This window comes from Agelaius tricolor, unplaced genomic scaffold (genome assembly GCF_023055355.1).
Source record: "Agelaius tricolor isolate 1412-34295 unplaced genomic scaffold, bAgeTri1.0.p SCAF_8, whole genome shotgun sequence".
Lineage (NCBI taxonomy): Eukaryota > Metazoa > Chordata > Aves > Passeriformes > Icteridae > Agelaius > Agelaius tricolor.
This window is the reverse complement of record NW_027269268.1, coordinates 6,011,122-6,028,527: the sequence shown is the minus strand read 5'-3', so window position 1 is coordinate 6,028,527 and position 17,406 is coordinate 6,011,122. Positions and strand designations below refer to the sequence as shown.

Here is a 17,406-nt window from a genome sequence, read left to right as displayed (position 1 = left end):
CTAATTTTTCTATTTTTCGCTCCTTCAAGAAAGACAATAGAGAGGATGCAGGAAAGTGTGACAGGATGGCATGCTAATACAGGCTCACTTATTTGTTAAACTGGACTCAGTGGATTTCGAGTCATTTACTGCAGCTCTACTTAGCTTGCAAGTTTTCCTAACAAATGGGATTAGTAAACCAGTTAATGGTTAATGCTGCCTTGGGGTTGGGATAGCTTCTTCCCCCGAGGATTTAACTCCATGCCATGAATTTGTTCCTTTGCCTGGACTGCACAGACCACTGGAGTATGCACAAATCACTTCCAGATGGAGCAATGGTGGGCCAAGCCAGTACAGCTCTCCAGCACTGACCCTCATTGCTTGGAGGAGTTTCATTTGGAGAATTCTCCTGGTATTGGAGCAGTGACTCCCTGCTCCAAAGCTTTTAGGCAGTTCTTGTCTTGGCTAAGTGACCCAAGCACTGAAAATGACTTCTGACTGATTGGCTCCTTGATTCAGTGCTAAGGAAATAGCTGCACCAGTACTTGCAGCAACAGCCTGCAGGTTTCTGTGCTCACATTCATTCACGTGGCAAAGCTCCCTTCTGGCTGGGTCTCCTGTTGCCTGGGCCCACAGCTCTATCAACTCATCTGTGGCCTTAAAGATTCATTCTGGAGGCAGGATGGTGTTTGTGTGCCAAACTCAGTTTTCATGGCTACCACTTGGTAGAAAATGTTGAAAGGAGAGGGAGAATATAAATCTTTGCTGTTAGCCTTGCAGGTGTGGCAGCTAGGTATGCTGGCTTGTCAGATGGTGAAGCTCTGATAACTTGGAGCTTTCAAGCTTTGGAAGTTGCTTCCATTTGTTTTGTTGTTGTTTTAAACCTGCAGTGCATGTTTGATCTTGTTCTGGTTGCTGTCCTCCAAAATTCTCAATGTGCTGCTCAGCTCTAGCTCTGTGTGGTGGGGCTTTTTTTCCTTATAACTGAGGTTGTTCAAAAAGGCAGGTATAAAGAGAAAGAATAATAGTCTTAGTGTCTCTTCCATCCAGTCCTGTGAGCCTGTTTTACCTTTAGGTGAGATGTTTGAAACTCCTGTTACTCCTGGAGCTATGCAGAACCCAAACAAGAAGAAAACTTTTCTACTGAGAAGTGATACACTGAACAGAGGTAACACTAATCCAGACTTTCTCACGTCCCAGCCGTTGTCTGAAGGCAGTGGTGTGAGCTGAGCCAGATCAGATCTGGCTTCCAGGCTAACCACACTGCCTCTGAGGAATTCACTTGTGGGAACTGCTACCCACCAGATGGGTTTCCACATCAGCCCAGTTACACCAGTGCCAAGTCCAGACTTGCACAGCCCAGTAGCCACGGCCCAGCTCGTTCTTCATCCTCGCTGCTGAGCAGAGCTGTGAACGATGCCCTTGGTACTGACTGCTTGGAAATGGAGATTAAAAGATACTAAAATTAAAAAAAAAATAAAATATAAAGGAAGTCAGGCTTTTGAGATTGCTTGTTTTCCTGAAGGTGGCCTTTAGGGCATGCCTCTTGTCTGGTAGCCATGTACCAGGGCTTGGTAGATTTTGGAGGAGTGCAGTAATGTGCTGTTGTGACAGGAAGGAGGACAGGGAGTCCATTATGGAGAAAGCTGGTAGCAGGATCCTTCTCTGGGCCTGGCAGCAGGATGGTCATTCTCCATGGGTGTGGCCTCTGTCCTCTTTCATGGAACTGCTTTCCTATCACAGCTGGGGGCACAGAGGAGTTAATCCTTGGGTTGGGTTCCTTTCCCTTGCTCTGTGCTGGTTACTGTGGGCAGGGCCACAGCCTTGTCAGTTTTCCAAAACTGAGGCTGCTGATAGTGAATGCATGATGTGGGCTGAAAATCAGAATGTGAATTAAGAAAAAAAAACCAAAAAAAGCTTTCTATGCAAAATAGCTTTGGCCTTGCCATCACTGTGGGGCCAGAGATTGAATCCCATGGCCTGGGGATTAAGGTTGGATGTGTTTGCTGAATAATTAATGGCCAAGCTGAGACTCCTGCCTAGCTGGGCTCAGCAGAAATTTATAGCCTGTAAGTCACTGGCCAGGGTGCAGTGCTGTGCCTTGGCCAGCAGCACTTCCACTCTGCTGGGTGAAAAACCCTGGGGTTTTCAAACTGCTGAGGGTTAAGTGTTGTCCCAGCTGATCTTCATGGCAGGTTTCCTTCTGATGCCATCTTTTATGAGTGAAAGAAAAATCTCCTTAGCTGTCCTGTAATGATTTATCTGTCCTGTAATGAAAATACAAGTGCCACGCTGCTTGCAGCTTTTGCTACCTGAGGCACTGTAATTGTGTCACAGAAGAGACTTGGGCAGAAACTTGCCTTCCTTAATGCTGTTCCTTGTTCTCTTAACCCATTTCACAATTCTTACCTGGTTTGCAGTTTAAGGAGAAAAGTTGCTGACAGAGGGCCTGTGTAGGCTGTAAATGCACCAGTGCTAAACTGGGTTTCACTGAAAGTCTTCACTGGAGTTTCACCTCTTCAGCTGAATGTGCCTTGGACATTGTTTTCTGCATCAGAGTCCAACAATCTGCCCTCATCTGTCCTTGCAGTAGCCACAGGTAAGTGCCAAATAAACTTCACCCTGTCAACATCTACAATTAAAGTAAGAACACCTCAAAAACCTTATGGCAGGGCATGGTTTACCAATCAAAATCTGTGACAGGAAAGAGCATTTTTTCCACTCCTTTCTTAGTAATATTGTACTCCTCATGAACTCCCAGTCTCTGCAGATACCTCAGTGCCCCAGCTTGAGGTCAGGTTGCAAGTTTTATTATGGTTTTAAGTAGTGATAGCATCATCTTATTTCTAGAACAGCAAATGACAGATGCATCTGCTTGTAAACATATGGGAAATTTTTCTTAACACTGCTGATCCCCTACTATTCTTTCCTTCTGAACAATTCAGCAAAGAGAAAGCAGGTGCAGGGATTTTTTGGCAATAAAAAAGTTCATGCAACTTTGTTATTAAAAGACCAAAATGCAATTAAATGGTGGTTTTACACCACAGACCAGGCTTTGCAGAACTTGGTGGTGAATTGCTGAAAGAGTGTCCAGAACAAAATAAGATAGATAGAAGGGGCACTAAAACTCCTGCTATCTTACTGTAATTACAACTGGAGAAGGTCTGACCCTGAGAAGGCAGGGTCAATGGGGAGACCTTGTGTATATAAAATAGAATTTCTCTCAGGGCAAGAGGGATTCACTAACTTTGGTCAATGGCAAGAGCAGCAGGAGGTTAACAAAAGCTGGAGCCCAGACTGGTCTGGCTACTGAGGGTTTGTTTCTTCCAGTGGGATGCCCAGAGCAGCATCAGCACGTGGCTTGTCAAGCCCAGGGAGCCAGGTGCAGTGAAGCACACTGCTCATGTTGGACATTGCCTGCCCTGCAGCCTGAGGAGCTGCTCCTGCCCGAAGCCACGGCAGGTGCGGCGACACCCGGGGCTGGCAGGGATTGCTGGAACCAGTGCCCACTGGCTCAAGAGAGATGCTGCAGTGCATTTTAAGTTACTTCACGTTGAAGTGTTCATGTCCAGGTGAAATGGGGCTCTGAGCACCTGGTCTAGTGGAAGGTGTCCCTGCCCAAGGCTGGAGGTTGGAACTGGATGATCTTTAAGGTCCCTTCCAACCCAACCCTTCTTTGGTTCTGTCTTGTTCCTGCATGAGCAGAAGGATTGCCTCTAGGGATATCACTGCACCAGCAGCTAGCTGAGATTAAAATGCAAGAAATACTTGCAATCAAACCAGTTTAATTCATGTATATTTGTACAATTTGTATAAAAAAAAGGGAAAAAAAAGAAAAATAGGTACTTGCAGACATTAACATAAAGACCAAACAATATTTTCTATTTATTTAAAAAGCTTTAAACATACAGAAGCAAACCCCTAATTATAAATGCATCATTATGCATAGATTTTACTGTTTACACCATACTGCTGGCTGCTTTTTTCATCCAGGAATCTATTTAAACTCCAAGACTTAACATTCCTCTGAGCTTCCTGGCCTCAGAACTGCTGTCTGTCTTATCAAGTCATTGACCTCCAGCTGAAAACATTGCTCTAAAAAAAGTCAAATCTTTAATAAACAATTAAAAGTGCATTAACTGTAGAATTTTTTAATTTCATAAATGTTTAAACAAGTCAGTGAAAAACACCACCCTGTGAATTAGCTTTTTGCATGATTGATTGTAAAGTATCTTTTTAACAAGATTTTGATATTGCAAACTTTAGTCTTTTCTATTTTACTCCGTGCAACTGCTCAGTGGCACGATGTGTAGTATTCCTGAAATACCCACTGCAGTACATTACACTATTTTACATTTTAACTGCGTATACAATGCTCTTGCTGCATATCCCTGTTCCTTCTTACAACAAAATAATTTAGCTCAATGAACAAAAGCCCACTTTCTAAAAGCTGTTATAGTTTGTCTTGTATTTTGCAGGAGACAAATGCCTATTTCATTCTAAACAAATTCAAAAAAACTTCCCGGTAGCTAAAAACTAGGGCTAGGTTTTATGGTTTCTTTTTCTTTTATCTGTACACAGGTTTAGATAAAAAAAGTGATGGCTATTCTGCTTAAGTGTCCTTGATAAGAGAATACTGCCTCTTACAACATCTATATCCAATTGTATCTATTACTTCAATGATGTCTAGCAAAAAAATAATAATCAATGAATGGTTTCATAAACAACAGGTGATTAAAGTAAAGGATTTATTATAATCTGCTTACAGTTGTTTGCAAAGACAGACATACGTTTTTGCATAAAGATATAAATTGCTTTTTAAAACTAATTTAGTGTGTTTAATTATATGAAGTTTCTGTGAATTATGAATTGTACCAAACCAAGATTAAAAGTAATAAGGTACAAAAATAGGAGCAAACAGACAACAATTTGGACTGGGACAGGCATTTAACAGTGAAGTGTAGAATATGGCTTTGCTATTTTAGTCAAGCAAAGTTACTCTGAGACAGAAAAGGAGGCAGTAACTTTGTTAATATAAAAAGCTGCTGCAGACTGTATTCACCCAGAACCTGGCTTTGAAATCTTCTATTTTAGACTTTAAAAAAAACCTAAATGAAAAGATGGATGTATGACTGTGTCTTTACTGTAAACAACCAGTCTGCATGCTGTATATCTCACGTTGGAAGTTTGGCTTTCATATTGCTGTGCAGGTCAGTATTTAAAGATCTGCCTATGAATTAGACTTCCAAAATGCAAATAATATATGTATGTATATATTTATATATAAAAAACCTCTCTGAATACAGTCTTTACAGATTACCCATTGCATAAGGCAGGTGTCATTTAAAAAGACAAGTAGCGTTGACTGTCTTCAGTGCAGCACAGTGCACCTCCAAATTTGAGTTCAGAAAGGGTGTAGAATTCTTAATTCGACCACCATTGACAAGAAATGCTACATTCCAACCGGCCAAGGGACACACTATAGCTCAAAAATACCAGTGGCACCCAGAGAGAACACTACAGATTAGGACTCTGAAAAACTATTCTATTTAAACATGAGCATATGGTAGCAACAGTTGAGCCTCAGAAAAGTTCACCTGTCCTCTATTCTACTCCAAAATCTTGTAGTTGCTTATAAATTGTGAAATAGTGAAAATCACCTCAAAAATTCTTTTCTTTGCAGTCTTATTCTAGAGAAAACATTTTGAGACAAAATCAGACCAACTGAGTTGAACTTGTAGTGTGAACATTTGTCTTCTTGGATGTATCCCGATTATTACAAAAATGCTTACAAAATTACAGACACTTTTAGTTTATCACTAAAAATTCTACTCAGCTTATCTGCCCTTATCATCCCTCACCATCCCTCTCACCAGTACAAATCTCTTTGATATACTTACTGTAATGATCTGCATGTTCCCTTCAGCATAACCAGAGATCAATCTCCCCCATCTGAAATAATAATCTAACCTTTTAAGATGTTTTATAGCTCCAGTATTCAAAGGAAAATAACAAAACCGAAAACAAAACCAAACAATCTGGGAAACCTTAGTAAAAAAAGAAAAATCATTCAACGTGTTGCTTGCCCCTGTTCCCCTGAGAGAGAAAGGGAATAGAGGGCAAGAACTTACTAGATCATTAAGGTGGCAAAAGCTTTGGAGAGAGACCATAATTTGTCTTGTTAAATGAAACCTTGGTAAAGTGGCAAACACAAAAATGTATAGTTTCCTACAGATATATGAAGCAGGAGTTCTAAGATGTGCTCAAGTCACATATGCTTGCAAGAGAGACAAAAGGGGAGGAAAATAGAGAGAGAAATAGAAAGGCTTAAAACACAACTGAAAAGGTTAAGCATGGTTATTTACAACAGATACTGTAGGATGGTAAATTAGATATGATGCTAAAAAAGGCACAGCTTTCCCTTTCTTAAATACACTGTAAACGGTTCATTATGCATGCAGAACATTTCACTTTACAAAAAAATTACCTTGTTTGTTTAGACAAAGATAGTACTTAAATAGTCTCCAGCAAAATAGAGTTCTTTCAAAAATACTTTCCCGTTCATCCTATTAACCATTAAAGATTTTTTGTCTCATTTACAAAAGTTCCTTACACCTTATTTCAGGTCCTTCACAATTTATACATACAGCAATGTACAGTACAGCAAAAGACTGCAAAAAATTATTTGTAAAGCCAGCACAATAGATACTATAAATTGATACCAGGGCATTTGTTTTTCACATCTTATCCTTTTGAATTAAATAGTAAATGGACACTTAACACAGTGTATATCATCTATGATGGGATAACATGGGATAACAAATGCCACAGGTGGGGATAACAGTATTCCACACCAAATGTTCTGTTATTACTTTACACGTTAGGGTTTGTGTTTGTGTATATATGTGTGTGTATATATATGTAGCTTTTGTTTGTAATTTTTTTTTGGTTTTTTTTTGTTTTTTTTTTTTTACAAGAAAAGAATATTAATGCCCCATATTGACTTTACGTTTTATGTGCAAACCAAGGGTAAGCTTTAAAAAGTTCTCATTAGTTCTCGAACCCTTTTAAAACAAGCAAACAATACCAGAAACTACATGGCATATTTAAAACTCCATCTGTTAAAATATCAAAATCAAAGAGTTATTGACTAGATATGGCTTTTCATCCAGAGGAACAGGAACATTTTCTAAGTGTTTTAGGGTTATGGGGTAATTTCCAAACATCTAGGTCTTGCCAAATCCGAGTCAACTGCTTTCCATTCCCCCAAACCCTTCGTATGATTTTAGACTATTCAGAGACTGCTGAACAAGTGTAAAGAGCATGTTTAAAATATGGTTTCTTGGGTCCTTCATGGGTGTGGAATAACACAGGGAAACTTAAGGCAAAGTTCTTCCATTTAAGACATTTTCTATCACTTCCTGTGAAAGTACAGGGGCTTGGCATTCCCAGATTCCACCTTTGGTAGCTGGTCACTGATGATTTCCACTAGCATGGCTGGAAACTCTACTTTCAGTGCCTGAGACTCTCGGAAGGTGTAGAAGCAGAATTCCAATAAGTCACTAACAAGCTGAAATACAGAAAAAACACTTTTTAGGAAAAACACCAGTATTTTTGCATGCAAACAACAGCTTACTGATAATTGATTATTTCCAAGAAATACCATCTTACTCTGACCTGACAGTCCATTTATAAAGCAAACAAAAGAACCCAAATGCCAAAGGGCTACTTGACTCATTAAAAATCAGCAAACTAGGAAAACCCAAGAGACCACAGATTTGATTTTTCAGCCTAGCTGCACTTTTCCTTTCACTAACAGCAACCGGACACCACAAAAACTCCAGGTCTACAAAAATAAAGGCTTCTGTCCAGGGGGAAAAGATCAGCCATAAACTATTGTATCTCTCAGCTTCAGCTGGATACACATTCATTAAATCAGATTATTTGGTTAACTTCGGTGCATTCTCCAGGGCCCACAACCTACAACTGCCAGAGCAGCTGATGTTTGCAGCTCAACAACACAACTGCTGTGTCACACGGTGGCATTTCAGGTTTTACAGAGACACAACCTACAGGTTTTTGGTGGCTGTGACCTAAATGCATCTCCTAAAGCCTTACAGTATGTTGGACCCTTCCCAATCTTTAAGAAATGAGAAGGAATGATCACATCCAGGTTTCAGTGAGTGTGTGAACTTCCACTGCAGTTCACACACTGTTGTGTGATTGAAGGAAAGAGCCTCTGCTCTTTAAAAATCTAAGTGTTAAATTAATTTTGGCACCCTGTGTCCTTGCAGAGGACTTGAAACACTTCTGCTTGTGTAGTTTATCAAACACAAGTTTGTCATTTCAATTCTTACCATGCAGAATTGCACTCTGCCATAAACCCCCTGTTAAAGATAGAGCAAATAAAGGTGGACTTCTGGAAGGCAGAAAAGGAAATGAATAAAAAAAATATGGGCAGCAACATTTCCATCCTGGAGCACCATACCTTATTGCTCGTTTTCAGGACTTTGACAGCTGTTCTTGCAAACATGTAAGCAGTTTATGAACATCCCAGAGAAGTGCTGAGATCACTCAAACACATGACTCGCTGCTATTGAGCCCTACATGAGTCTGCTTGCTGGGGCTTAGGTCATTGCTGATGATCTGGCATGTCATGAAGCAACACTAATTAATTAAACAGATGCATGCTAAATAAGTAGCATAGACATAATCTGGTTTTCAAGGAAAAAATGCTGATGTTCAAAGGTTTACTTTACCCATGAGGAGGAGGTTGTTACTGCGCATCTCCTGTGCCAAAAATACTCTAAACAGCACAAAACCAAAGTGAAGGAAACTGTGTCTTGGTGTGATTGGCACTCCCTCCTCCCTGCCTCTGGCATCAAACACCAGCCCTAAACAAAGTAAGCCTTGACAATGACCCTGTGAATGTGCTCCTTTTCCTAAACTCTGTTCACATCACTGAATGTGAGAGGGGGTTGGGATCACCTCTGTCCCACTGCCTCCTGTGCAGCTTGAATTCCTACCTCATCACGTCTGTGTGGAGCCTCTGGATTCAGTGAGACAGGTCACAGGAAATCCTACCTAGAAACTACTAATTCTGACTTCTTTGCAAGCTTTTAGTAGTACCAAGTACACATTTATGTCAGGTGAATATGTAGACAGGGGAAATGAAAAATAACACTAACGAAGGAAGCATAATTTACTCTATTCTATAAAAAAGTCAGCAGTCCAGTGGTGAAAACCAGCATGTCATCATGGATACAATCACAGCACAGCACACTACAAATCTCACCACAGAGGAGAATGTTAAGTCTGCACAACAGTTTAAAAGAAAATCCCTAGAACCCTCCTATCCTGTCATACTTGGGTTGAAGCCCTAAGGATGATGTATTTTCTATCCCTATTTAGTCTGCTAAAACTTTTGTTCCACTTTCTTAAGCTATCAGCTTTAACACACTTGACAACAATCATGCACCTAAAGAAAAAGGGAGGAAGAACGTGTGTCACACCTGTGACCCCACATGTCACCAGGACCACGGGATTGCAGTCAGGATCTTTTTAATTCCAGCTTTGAAAGCTGCATGGCTTTTTGGGACTGGGAAAGCATTAAATTAAAATAAAGAGGAAAAACGTGGCAGAATTGAAAGCCAGCTCAGAAGTATGAAAATGTAAACCCTGTGCTAAGGTCAGACAACTGAAACTCTGAGACCAAGAGCTGAGCCATGAGCACAGTATTTTCTGCAGGTGTGCTCCTGTGCATTTTCAGAAGCACCAGCCCCCTGCCAGCTCAGCAGCCTTGGCATGTGGATGCACTGAAAGGATGAAAAACTCAAGTCCCACAGGCAATATTAATTTTGAAATGCAAGTCCTTGTTGCATCCCAAGCAACATTTGTCTGATGGAGTTTTGATCTGTAACAGGTAAATAATTTAGATGGTCTTTTGCTTTAAAAGAGAAGTTCCCTCTTCAGTAAGGATATCAAAAAGTTTGTTTTGTCTTGGAACACACAAGCTCTGTCTTTGCAGTGACTGTCACTACAGGTGACAAGCAAGGTAACACGAGCTATCCAGCACTTCTGAACATGCCTTATGAATTTCCTAGATCAAATAAACTCCTGGTTGTTCATTAAAGCCTTGTAAAATCCCTGTGCTCTCAGAACTCCTGACTACACTTTAGCCCACCACTTCTACCCTCCACTTCTGGTGGTTTCTACTGGAAAAGCTGAGAGCTCCCCCACTCCAGCAGTGTGACACACAACTCCAATTCAGCAGGGAGAGGGAAAGCACTGCTGTTTGCACAAGCAGTGCAATGGTGACTAGAAACATCCTGGCTTCTACAATCTCCATTATTTCAGCTACTGAAGCACACTTCTGAAGACTTACAGCTTGGCAGTGCAGTTAAGGCCACAACTAAAACAATTCCCAATTCTCTCATCACTACCCCTGCAGCGTGCTGTGCTTCAAACATTTCCAGGGCTACAGCAGTCTTAGCAATTCTGATATTCTTACCTAATCAATTTTTCCATTTGTATGCTGTATTGAGCACCTTTGAGAAATAGGAGTATTAATCAAATGTAATTTTCTGTTATTAGGGTGGGGTGTGTATAAAATGGACTTTTTCATGCATACTGTTCTTCATAATTAAAAAAAATGAATCCTTTAATGAAGTCCCTGAAGTTAATACAGTTAAAGTGACCTTTGAGCACTTGCCCCATTTTTACAGCAAAAAGAATTTATTTTAGTTTGGAAATCTCACCATGATGCCTTTGCATTTCCAGAAATGGTAAGAACATTGGATTTACAAGGGTGCACATTTCTGTGCTTCTTTTTCTCCAAATTCTCTCAGAATCTCTGAGTGTGGTATGAAAGCCCTCAGTCACTTCTCTATCAGGAGCATCTCTGTGATTAAGCCTACTGAGACAGCAATTAAGACAGCAGTAGGGTAACAACACAATGCTGAGTAATTTCTTCCTATTATTAGCTACAGCTATTACTGTCAGAAACTTCAATGTTCTCCTATATTAAAAAAAAAAAAAAAAAAGACACTCCAAATTGCCTGTTTCTGTCCCTTTCAGGAATAGGTCTCTGCCCACCTAGCTCCTTCCTCACCCAGCAGAGCCCTCGGTGAGTTTAGGACTGCTGTCCCTTCCTGATCTTTCCACTTCATGCAGTGGATACAAAACTCCTGCTCCAACAACTGGGAAGGCTAAGGAAAACCACTGCCAAGCAGGTCTTGATTATTCCATTGCCACTATACTTGTTTTTATTCCCAGTCCTATGAAAATCCCATGATGTAAAATAATTATTACTCCAAGGGCTCAGGAAGGAAGTTATTCCCTCTGGGATGGCTTACAGGCTGACTCTTGGAGATACATATGTCCTTTGGTTACCCACAAAGGTGGCCAGTTCTTAGCTGCCTAGGAAATCCTGAACTCTAACCCAAGACTAAAGCCTTCCACCATCACAAGGAGTACAAGGGAAGACCAAGGGACAAAGGTTATATAACTCTGGTTATACCTATGCAGAGAATTTGCCTCATGTTAGAAAGGAGTAAAAGGTGGATAAAATACCAGGATGGTATGGATTAGGCACTAACAGTATCTGGCAGAGCAAACATGGACCCTGGTTCTGCCTGGACTGATGCATTTATCTAACTGAGGAACTGCACTCATTTTTTCACGTTTCCTTTATAACCACGTGCACACCCAAACCACAGCACCTGACACCTGGACATGCCACAGAAGAGCCTGAGTTCAACTCGTGTTCTGTGCCTGGAGGATGCACCCACAACATCACACAGCAATGAAACATCCTCATCCCTTGGCCAGCACAAACTTTGAGCCAAGTGTCCTTTGCTCTTCAACAGCAGCGGGGCTCTTCCCCAACAAACACCAGCAAACGTGAAGGAAGAGGGATCCGACCATCACAAACTGAGCAAGACAAATCTCAGAGTAGCTTCTGTCTACATTAGGGAGCTGGGAATCAATTTCTCACTTGACAGATGCATATTAGCTGCCACAACACACACCTGGCACACTCCCACATGGCTGCTGCTCTGGGAGTAGAGGCTGGATCTCTCCTCTCACTAAACAGAGAAAATGCTCACCCTGAGAATTCAGGCACTGGGACTGGAACGAGGCTCCAAACAGCTCATCATCTGTGGGACCCAACTTGGGCAGATCAGTAGCAGAAAAACGGTACCCAAAGGTGTTGGTGACAGCTGAGGGGCTCATTTGCAGTTTTGTATCTGTGGGATTAGGAACCTGCAGAGGGACATTTGCATCCAGCACAGCATCCCGTGCAGCCCTGCCCCCCGAGGATCTGTGCCCTGATTCCCACTGTCAGCTCTTTCAGCGAGTGAAATCCTGGCGCTCTCAGCCTATGGAAAGATCCACCTCAGCTATAAAGTATTCCCTTCAGGAACCATAAAAAATTAATTATTCAGCAGCATGAGCCTTAAAGAATTTATTTTTGTTTGGCAGAAAATGCCAACAAGCAAATGACAGCGCGGGGCGCTGCCTTGCCAAGGGGAAGGTTCACATTAGGGTTTAATGTCATGGCATCGAAACAAAAGCCCTCTTCACTCAAAGCCTGTTTAGTATCAGCCAGATTGAAACCAAATTCAGCTTTTGTTCTGCAAACTGCCTAACCTTACACTACACAGTCTCTATATGAAACGAGGCCTGCCATGCAAGATACAGCCCTTCCTGCCAAAGCCAACAGGAGATGCCGAGGAGGATCCAGATGAAGTTTTTGATACCATGTGCAGGACATCTGTTTCTAATGTTCCTGAGGGTGTTTGTCAGGCACTTCACCTCCATCCAAGTGCTGCATGTGCATCTCTCCCTGAAATGCCCACGGCCATTCACAGGCACAAGACCAAAACTTTTGGAGTCTAGGTAGAGAGGGGCGCTCTCCTTGCTACTGTGATTCTTCAGGACATGATGCACATGAGCCACCCAAAATAAGAGAAATACAATCCCTACAAGAAGGAAATACGGGATCATAGAATCATTAAATTTGGAAAAGACCTCTGAGATCACTGAGTCCAGCTGTTATCCCAGCACTGCCATGTTCACCACTAACCCACGGCTTCCCCACGGCACCATGCAGGCAGAGAGTGGCAGGGCAGGCTGCAGGCAGGCTCCAGAGGCCCAGCACAGGTGTGCACATGCACAGAACCCTCTTCATCTTGTCTGCTCGGGATGGGTTTCCAGCTCTTATTTTTAAGGTGCTTTGAGGCTTTATGGATCATTAAATAAAATTGCTGATGTTTGCAAATACTTAAGTGCCTGCCTGGCCTTCTTGAAAATTTCTTATTTCCTCAGCTTGGCACTTTTCTACCTGCACATATGTTTGCTGTGTGGATGAATGATTTAGCATACTGAGCATTGTAAAACCATCTTGTTTGGGTTTTCTTTTTCTTCCTCATATTATATAAGCCAAGCATACTGTAATTTGATATTTCCACACACTGTATTTCATATATTCCTCAGACAGATGTCTTATAAATGAGGTTGATGAAAGCAAGTCTGGAGGTGCAAAGGAGCAGGGTTCTTTATTGCTTGCCCCTACACTCAGGTAAAGTGAATTCCATGAGTGATGAGATGCTGCTCTGCTCAGATGGACAAGCTGCATGCAGCAGGAGGGCTGAACAAGCACGGATTGTGCACCAGCCCCTTCAGGCTTGTACTGAAAATGCCAATGCTGAGACTACAGCAGCATGTAAACATGGGGCCTCAGCTCCAGTTAGACTGCCCAGCACCAAATATATTCTGATCCTCTGAAATTATAATGGAATAAGTTAAAAATACATAGGTGACAGCTGAGGAAGCGTTCCTCCTAGACTAAGGAACCAAGCAGAAAATTTGCATTCACATCGTTTGAACGGAGAAATTCTGCACTAACAGGCAGTGGGGAGAGAATATTAATTCTCACTTCTCATTAATATTATCACCAGTCTAAATTTATTCTGATGGATTTCAAAAACAAAAAAGCAAAAAAAAAAAAAGTTTTAAAGAGAAAAAATAAACAAGTGCCCTTGTTGAACAAGTCTCCAGTATCATCTCTGAAAGGAAGCACTGTTGTGGAGACAACCGGCCTTTCTAACAGAGACTGCTGACAATGGGACTTTCTTTAAAAAGTCCTTTGACTATTAAAACACAAGTAATGCAAAATTAGCTTAATTAAAAATTAAATAAAATGCAAGAGCAGCCTGCTTCCTCTGGTTAGTTCAGCTCCCAGTGGTTAATGCTGTGTTTTGGAAAATGTCTGTAGGACATGGGAGCGCTCTCAGTGAGCATGAGCCTGTCATCCAGTCACCTTAACCACACAAACACTCCAATTTCAGCAACAAATCAGACACTGCCTATCCTGAAGAGGATTGGAAAACTCCATGAATGCAGGGGTTTGTTATGCTGCCTCGAGGTTCAGATGTGAATTCTTGCAAATGATTTTATCACCCATCCCTTTTTTTTTTTTCCACTAAAACACTACAACTTCCTTTGCTGGCACTGAGCAAGTGAAACCTGATCTCTGAAGAATGAGCTATTACTGCAGTACTAATAATACTCCCCCAGCCTCCCACTAAGGTTTGCAATGTTTTAATGAACAACAGAACAATATTTGAAAAATAATTCCATATGTACATTCTGTAAACAGACCTGAGGCCCTTACACTGATATGACCTGAAGTGCACCGTACTGTACCGTCTCACAAAATGAAATTTAAGTCAAGTACAAAGACGTGCATTTGTATGCAGGCTCTGAAAGCAAGTGCTGTAGCTTCTTCATGCAGCAAAGATCCTTCCCTAACCCCATCCCAGCCAAGATGGAGTAGGGCAGTTTTCTCTTTTGCTGCAGTCTGCCAGATTTTACTGGGAGGGTGATGAGCATGCTGGGAGCCCTCATCTCATGTACCCAAACACAGCTAAAGGTCACTCTCTCTCACTGTCCCCAGGAGCCTCCCATCACTTGCTGCACCATGGCACAGCTTTGGAGGGGATGGGTGCCAGCCTTGCTGACCCAGGCAATGGCCTGGTCCCCAGGAACTCTCAGGGGGCACTAGGAAAACCCTCAGCCTGAGGAAACCTTACCAGCTGGGTCACTTGTTTCCTCTGTGGAGCCTGAAGGCTCCCTCAGAGCAAGTTAAAGAAGATTCAGCCCTGCTGCTGCAGAGGTAAATTTTGCACTTACCATTATGCTGGCTAGAACCAGGTCACTTCCAGCTAAACAGCTCAACATTATGGACACCCCTTCTGGAATCTACCACACCTACCACAAGCACTCTGTCACTCTGGGCAGAGGCATCAGCAGCCCAGGTGCTTTGAGACCAAACTTTTAGTTTCTTATGTCATTCATCACATCTCACACCTGAGACATGTAAAACACCTTGTGCTGGAATAAGGCAGGGTGGCAGAAATAACCCAACAAGGAATCTTCCACTTGAAAAGTTCAAATAAAGCTTCAAACACCCAGGATGGCTTCAAGGACTCAGTGCATCTTTCAAAGTCATCATGATTACAAACCCAGCTGTAAAAGATCACCAAATGAATTCTGTGTTTATTGGCACGTCAGGCACGTTGGATGTGTAACACACTAACCCTGAACCTTTCACCTTTATGACTTCTACTTTCTTATTTTAACTTCTTAAGTTCATCTAACTTCCCTCAGATGTCCCTTTAAAAACAAGGTTTATTTTTTGTCTCCCTGTCAGTTAACACAATTAAAGACTATTTGTTTACCTTAAAGGAGAGATTTTTTTGTTAACTTTTCTGTGCTCCCTGAGGAGTTATACTTACATCATGCATGGAGTCAAGAAGTTTAGTCAGTTGGTAGAATCTCTGCCAGCTTTGCCCAGAGTTACTTGGACATTTAGTTACCATCTTCTTTAGTTCTTTAATGTAATTTGCCCTCATTTCTTCAAATGCAGCTTGGCTTTTGAGACCATCCTTGGGAACTGTCATTGAAAAGACAGTCTTAAATTAGTATTAACTGCATTGCTTACTCTTTTGATGTGCATACTTAAACAGTTACAGCAGTCAGCGGGTGAAGGAATGAAACCTTTAAGCAAAGTCCGTAACTTTACAGACATTGCTGAGGGATCAACACCACCACACAGATTCTCAAGCCATTCAGGCATCCTCTCCGGATGTGTGATTGCAGGAGCTGTGGCAGAGGACAAGATAACATCTCAGAAATGCGACACATGCTAGCCTCATGTCCAAACTGCTTTCAGTACAATCCAACCACATAAAAACCAAGCAGATGGATCAAGGGTATTTTGTTAGAAGCTGAAAACGTGATTTATCATTCTTGAATGATTCCCCACACTTGGCAGAGGAGGAGAAGGTACAGAATCACAGCTGTTATCTGCAGAAATGCTAGACCAAGTGACACATTTTTATGCCATCAAGTAAAGATCTAAAATTTCTTTGAATGTTAGCAAACATCTGCATAGCATCTAGAACAAAACAGAGCCATTTTTCTGCACAGAACAGAAGTCTGTTTTCCAAACAGGCATCCTGACCCAGTGCTTGACCATGACAGACGCTTGCAAGCATTTCTAGTGTCCTGTTGAAGTTTCCATCTGCCAGACAGAGATAGAATCATGATCATGGAATCATCATTTTATAAATGGGTCAGAAGTACAGTTTTCTGATGCTTTTTGCTGTGACCAATATCAGCAGGGCTGATTACAAAAGCAAATACCCTGTTTCTTAAAGGACTGCAAACACTCCTGCAGGTTCTGCCCCAAACAGGAATGGCTTATTAGGATCAGATCCCTATGAAAACTCCAAAGGGGTTATTAACAACATTACTTAAAATATTCTGAGGTTTAATATCCAAATTCATGAACACTGCTTAACCATCAAATGTGTTTTTTTCCCTGTATCTCTTAGGCATGGTCCATAGAAGGAAAATAAAATATGGTCTGTATATGAGTGACTTTATTTCCTAAGTAAGTCAGAAAACTATGTCAGATTAAGCTAAATAGGAAGTTACCTACTAAAAAGAGAAAGGAACAAAAGGTGATCTTCCAATTCAGCTTACCCTGACTTAACCTCTTGACAGAAACTGTCTTGTTCATACACTTCCTTCTCTTCTAAATCCTCTCAACTGCCCTTTATCCCACTGAAATCACATCAGAAGCATGAAGCAACTGCCCTAAATGGCTCCAGAGTAGAACCTTTAAGAAAAAGCATCAGTATCTACAAGAACAATTTAGCAATGGGGAACAAGGAGGAGCTGTACCACCAAGGGCTTGAGGCCACCAAGTGCTGGAAAGGGGCACAGGGAAGAATCTTTAGAAAAAGGCTAGAGGTTACACACCAGCCTGCCTGCAGCTTGGTAAATATTATATATTTATATTACTCAGTCACAATATAAATATCATATGTTCATTTAATTTTCAAATTCTAGATGCAA

At 41.5% G+C, this 17,406-nt stretch overlaps 1 protein-coding gene across 4 annotated transcripts in view; it reads right to left on the bottom strand.

Annotated features, from left to right (window-relative positions):
* Positions 1-3,840: 3,840 nt before the first annotated feature.
* NR3C2 (nuclear receptor subfamily 3 group C member 2) overlaps positions 3,841-17,406 on the bottom strand; it is a 189,885-nt gene continuing 176,319 nt past the window's right edge. For all 4 annotated transcript variants that reach the window (XM_071431471.1, XM_071431472.1, XM_071431473.1 and 1 more), the window contains 2 exons: positions 15,780-15,937; positions 3,841-7,549 (listed from right to left, as the gene is read on the bottom strand). In XM_071431471.1, coding sequence (XP_071287572.1) covers positions 7,394-7,549; positions 15,780-15,937 — 314 coding nt within the window. In that variant the 3' untranslated portion in view covers positions 3,841-7,393. The remainder of the gene's footprint in view (positions 7,550-15,779; positions 15,938-17,406) is intronic.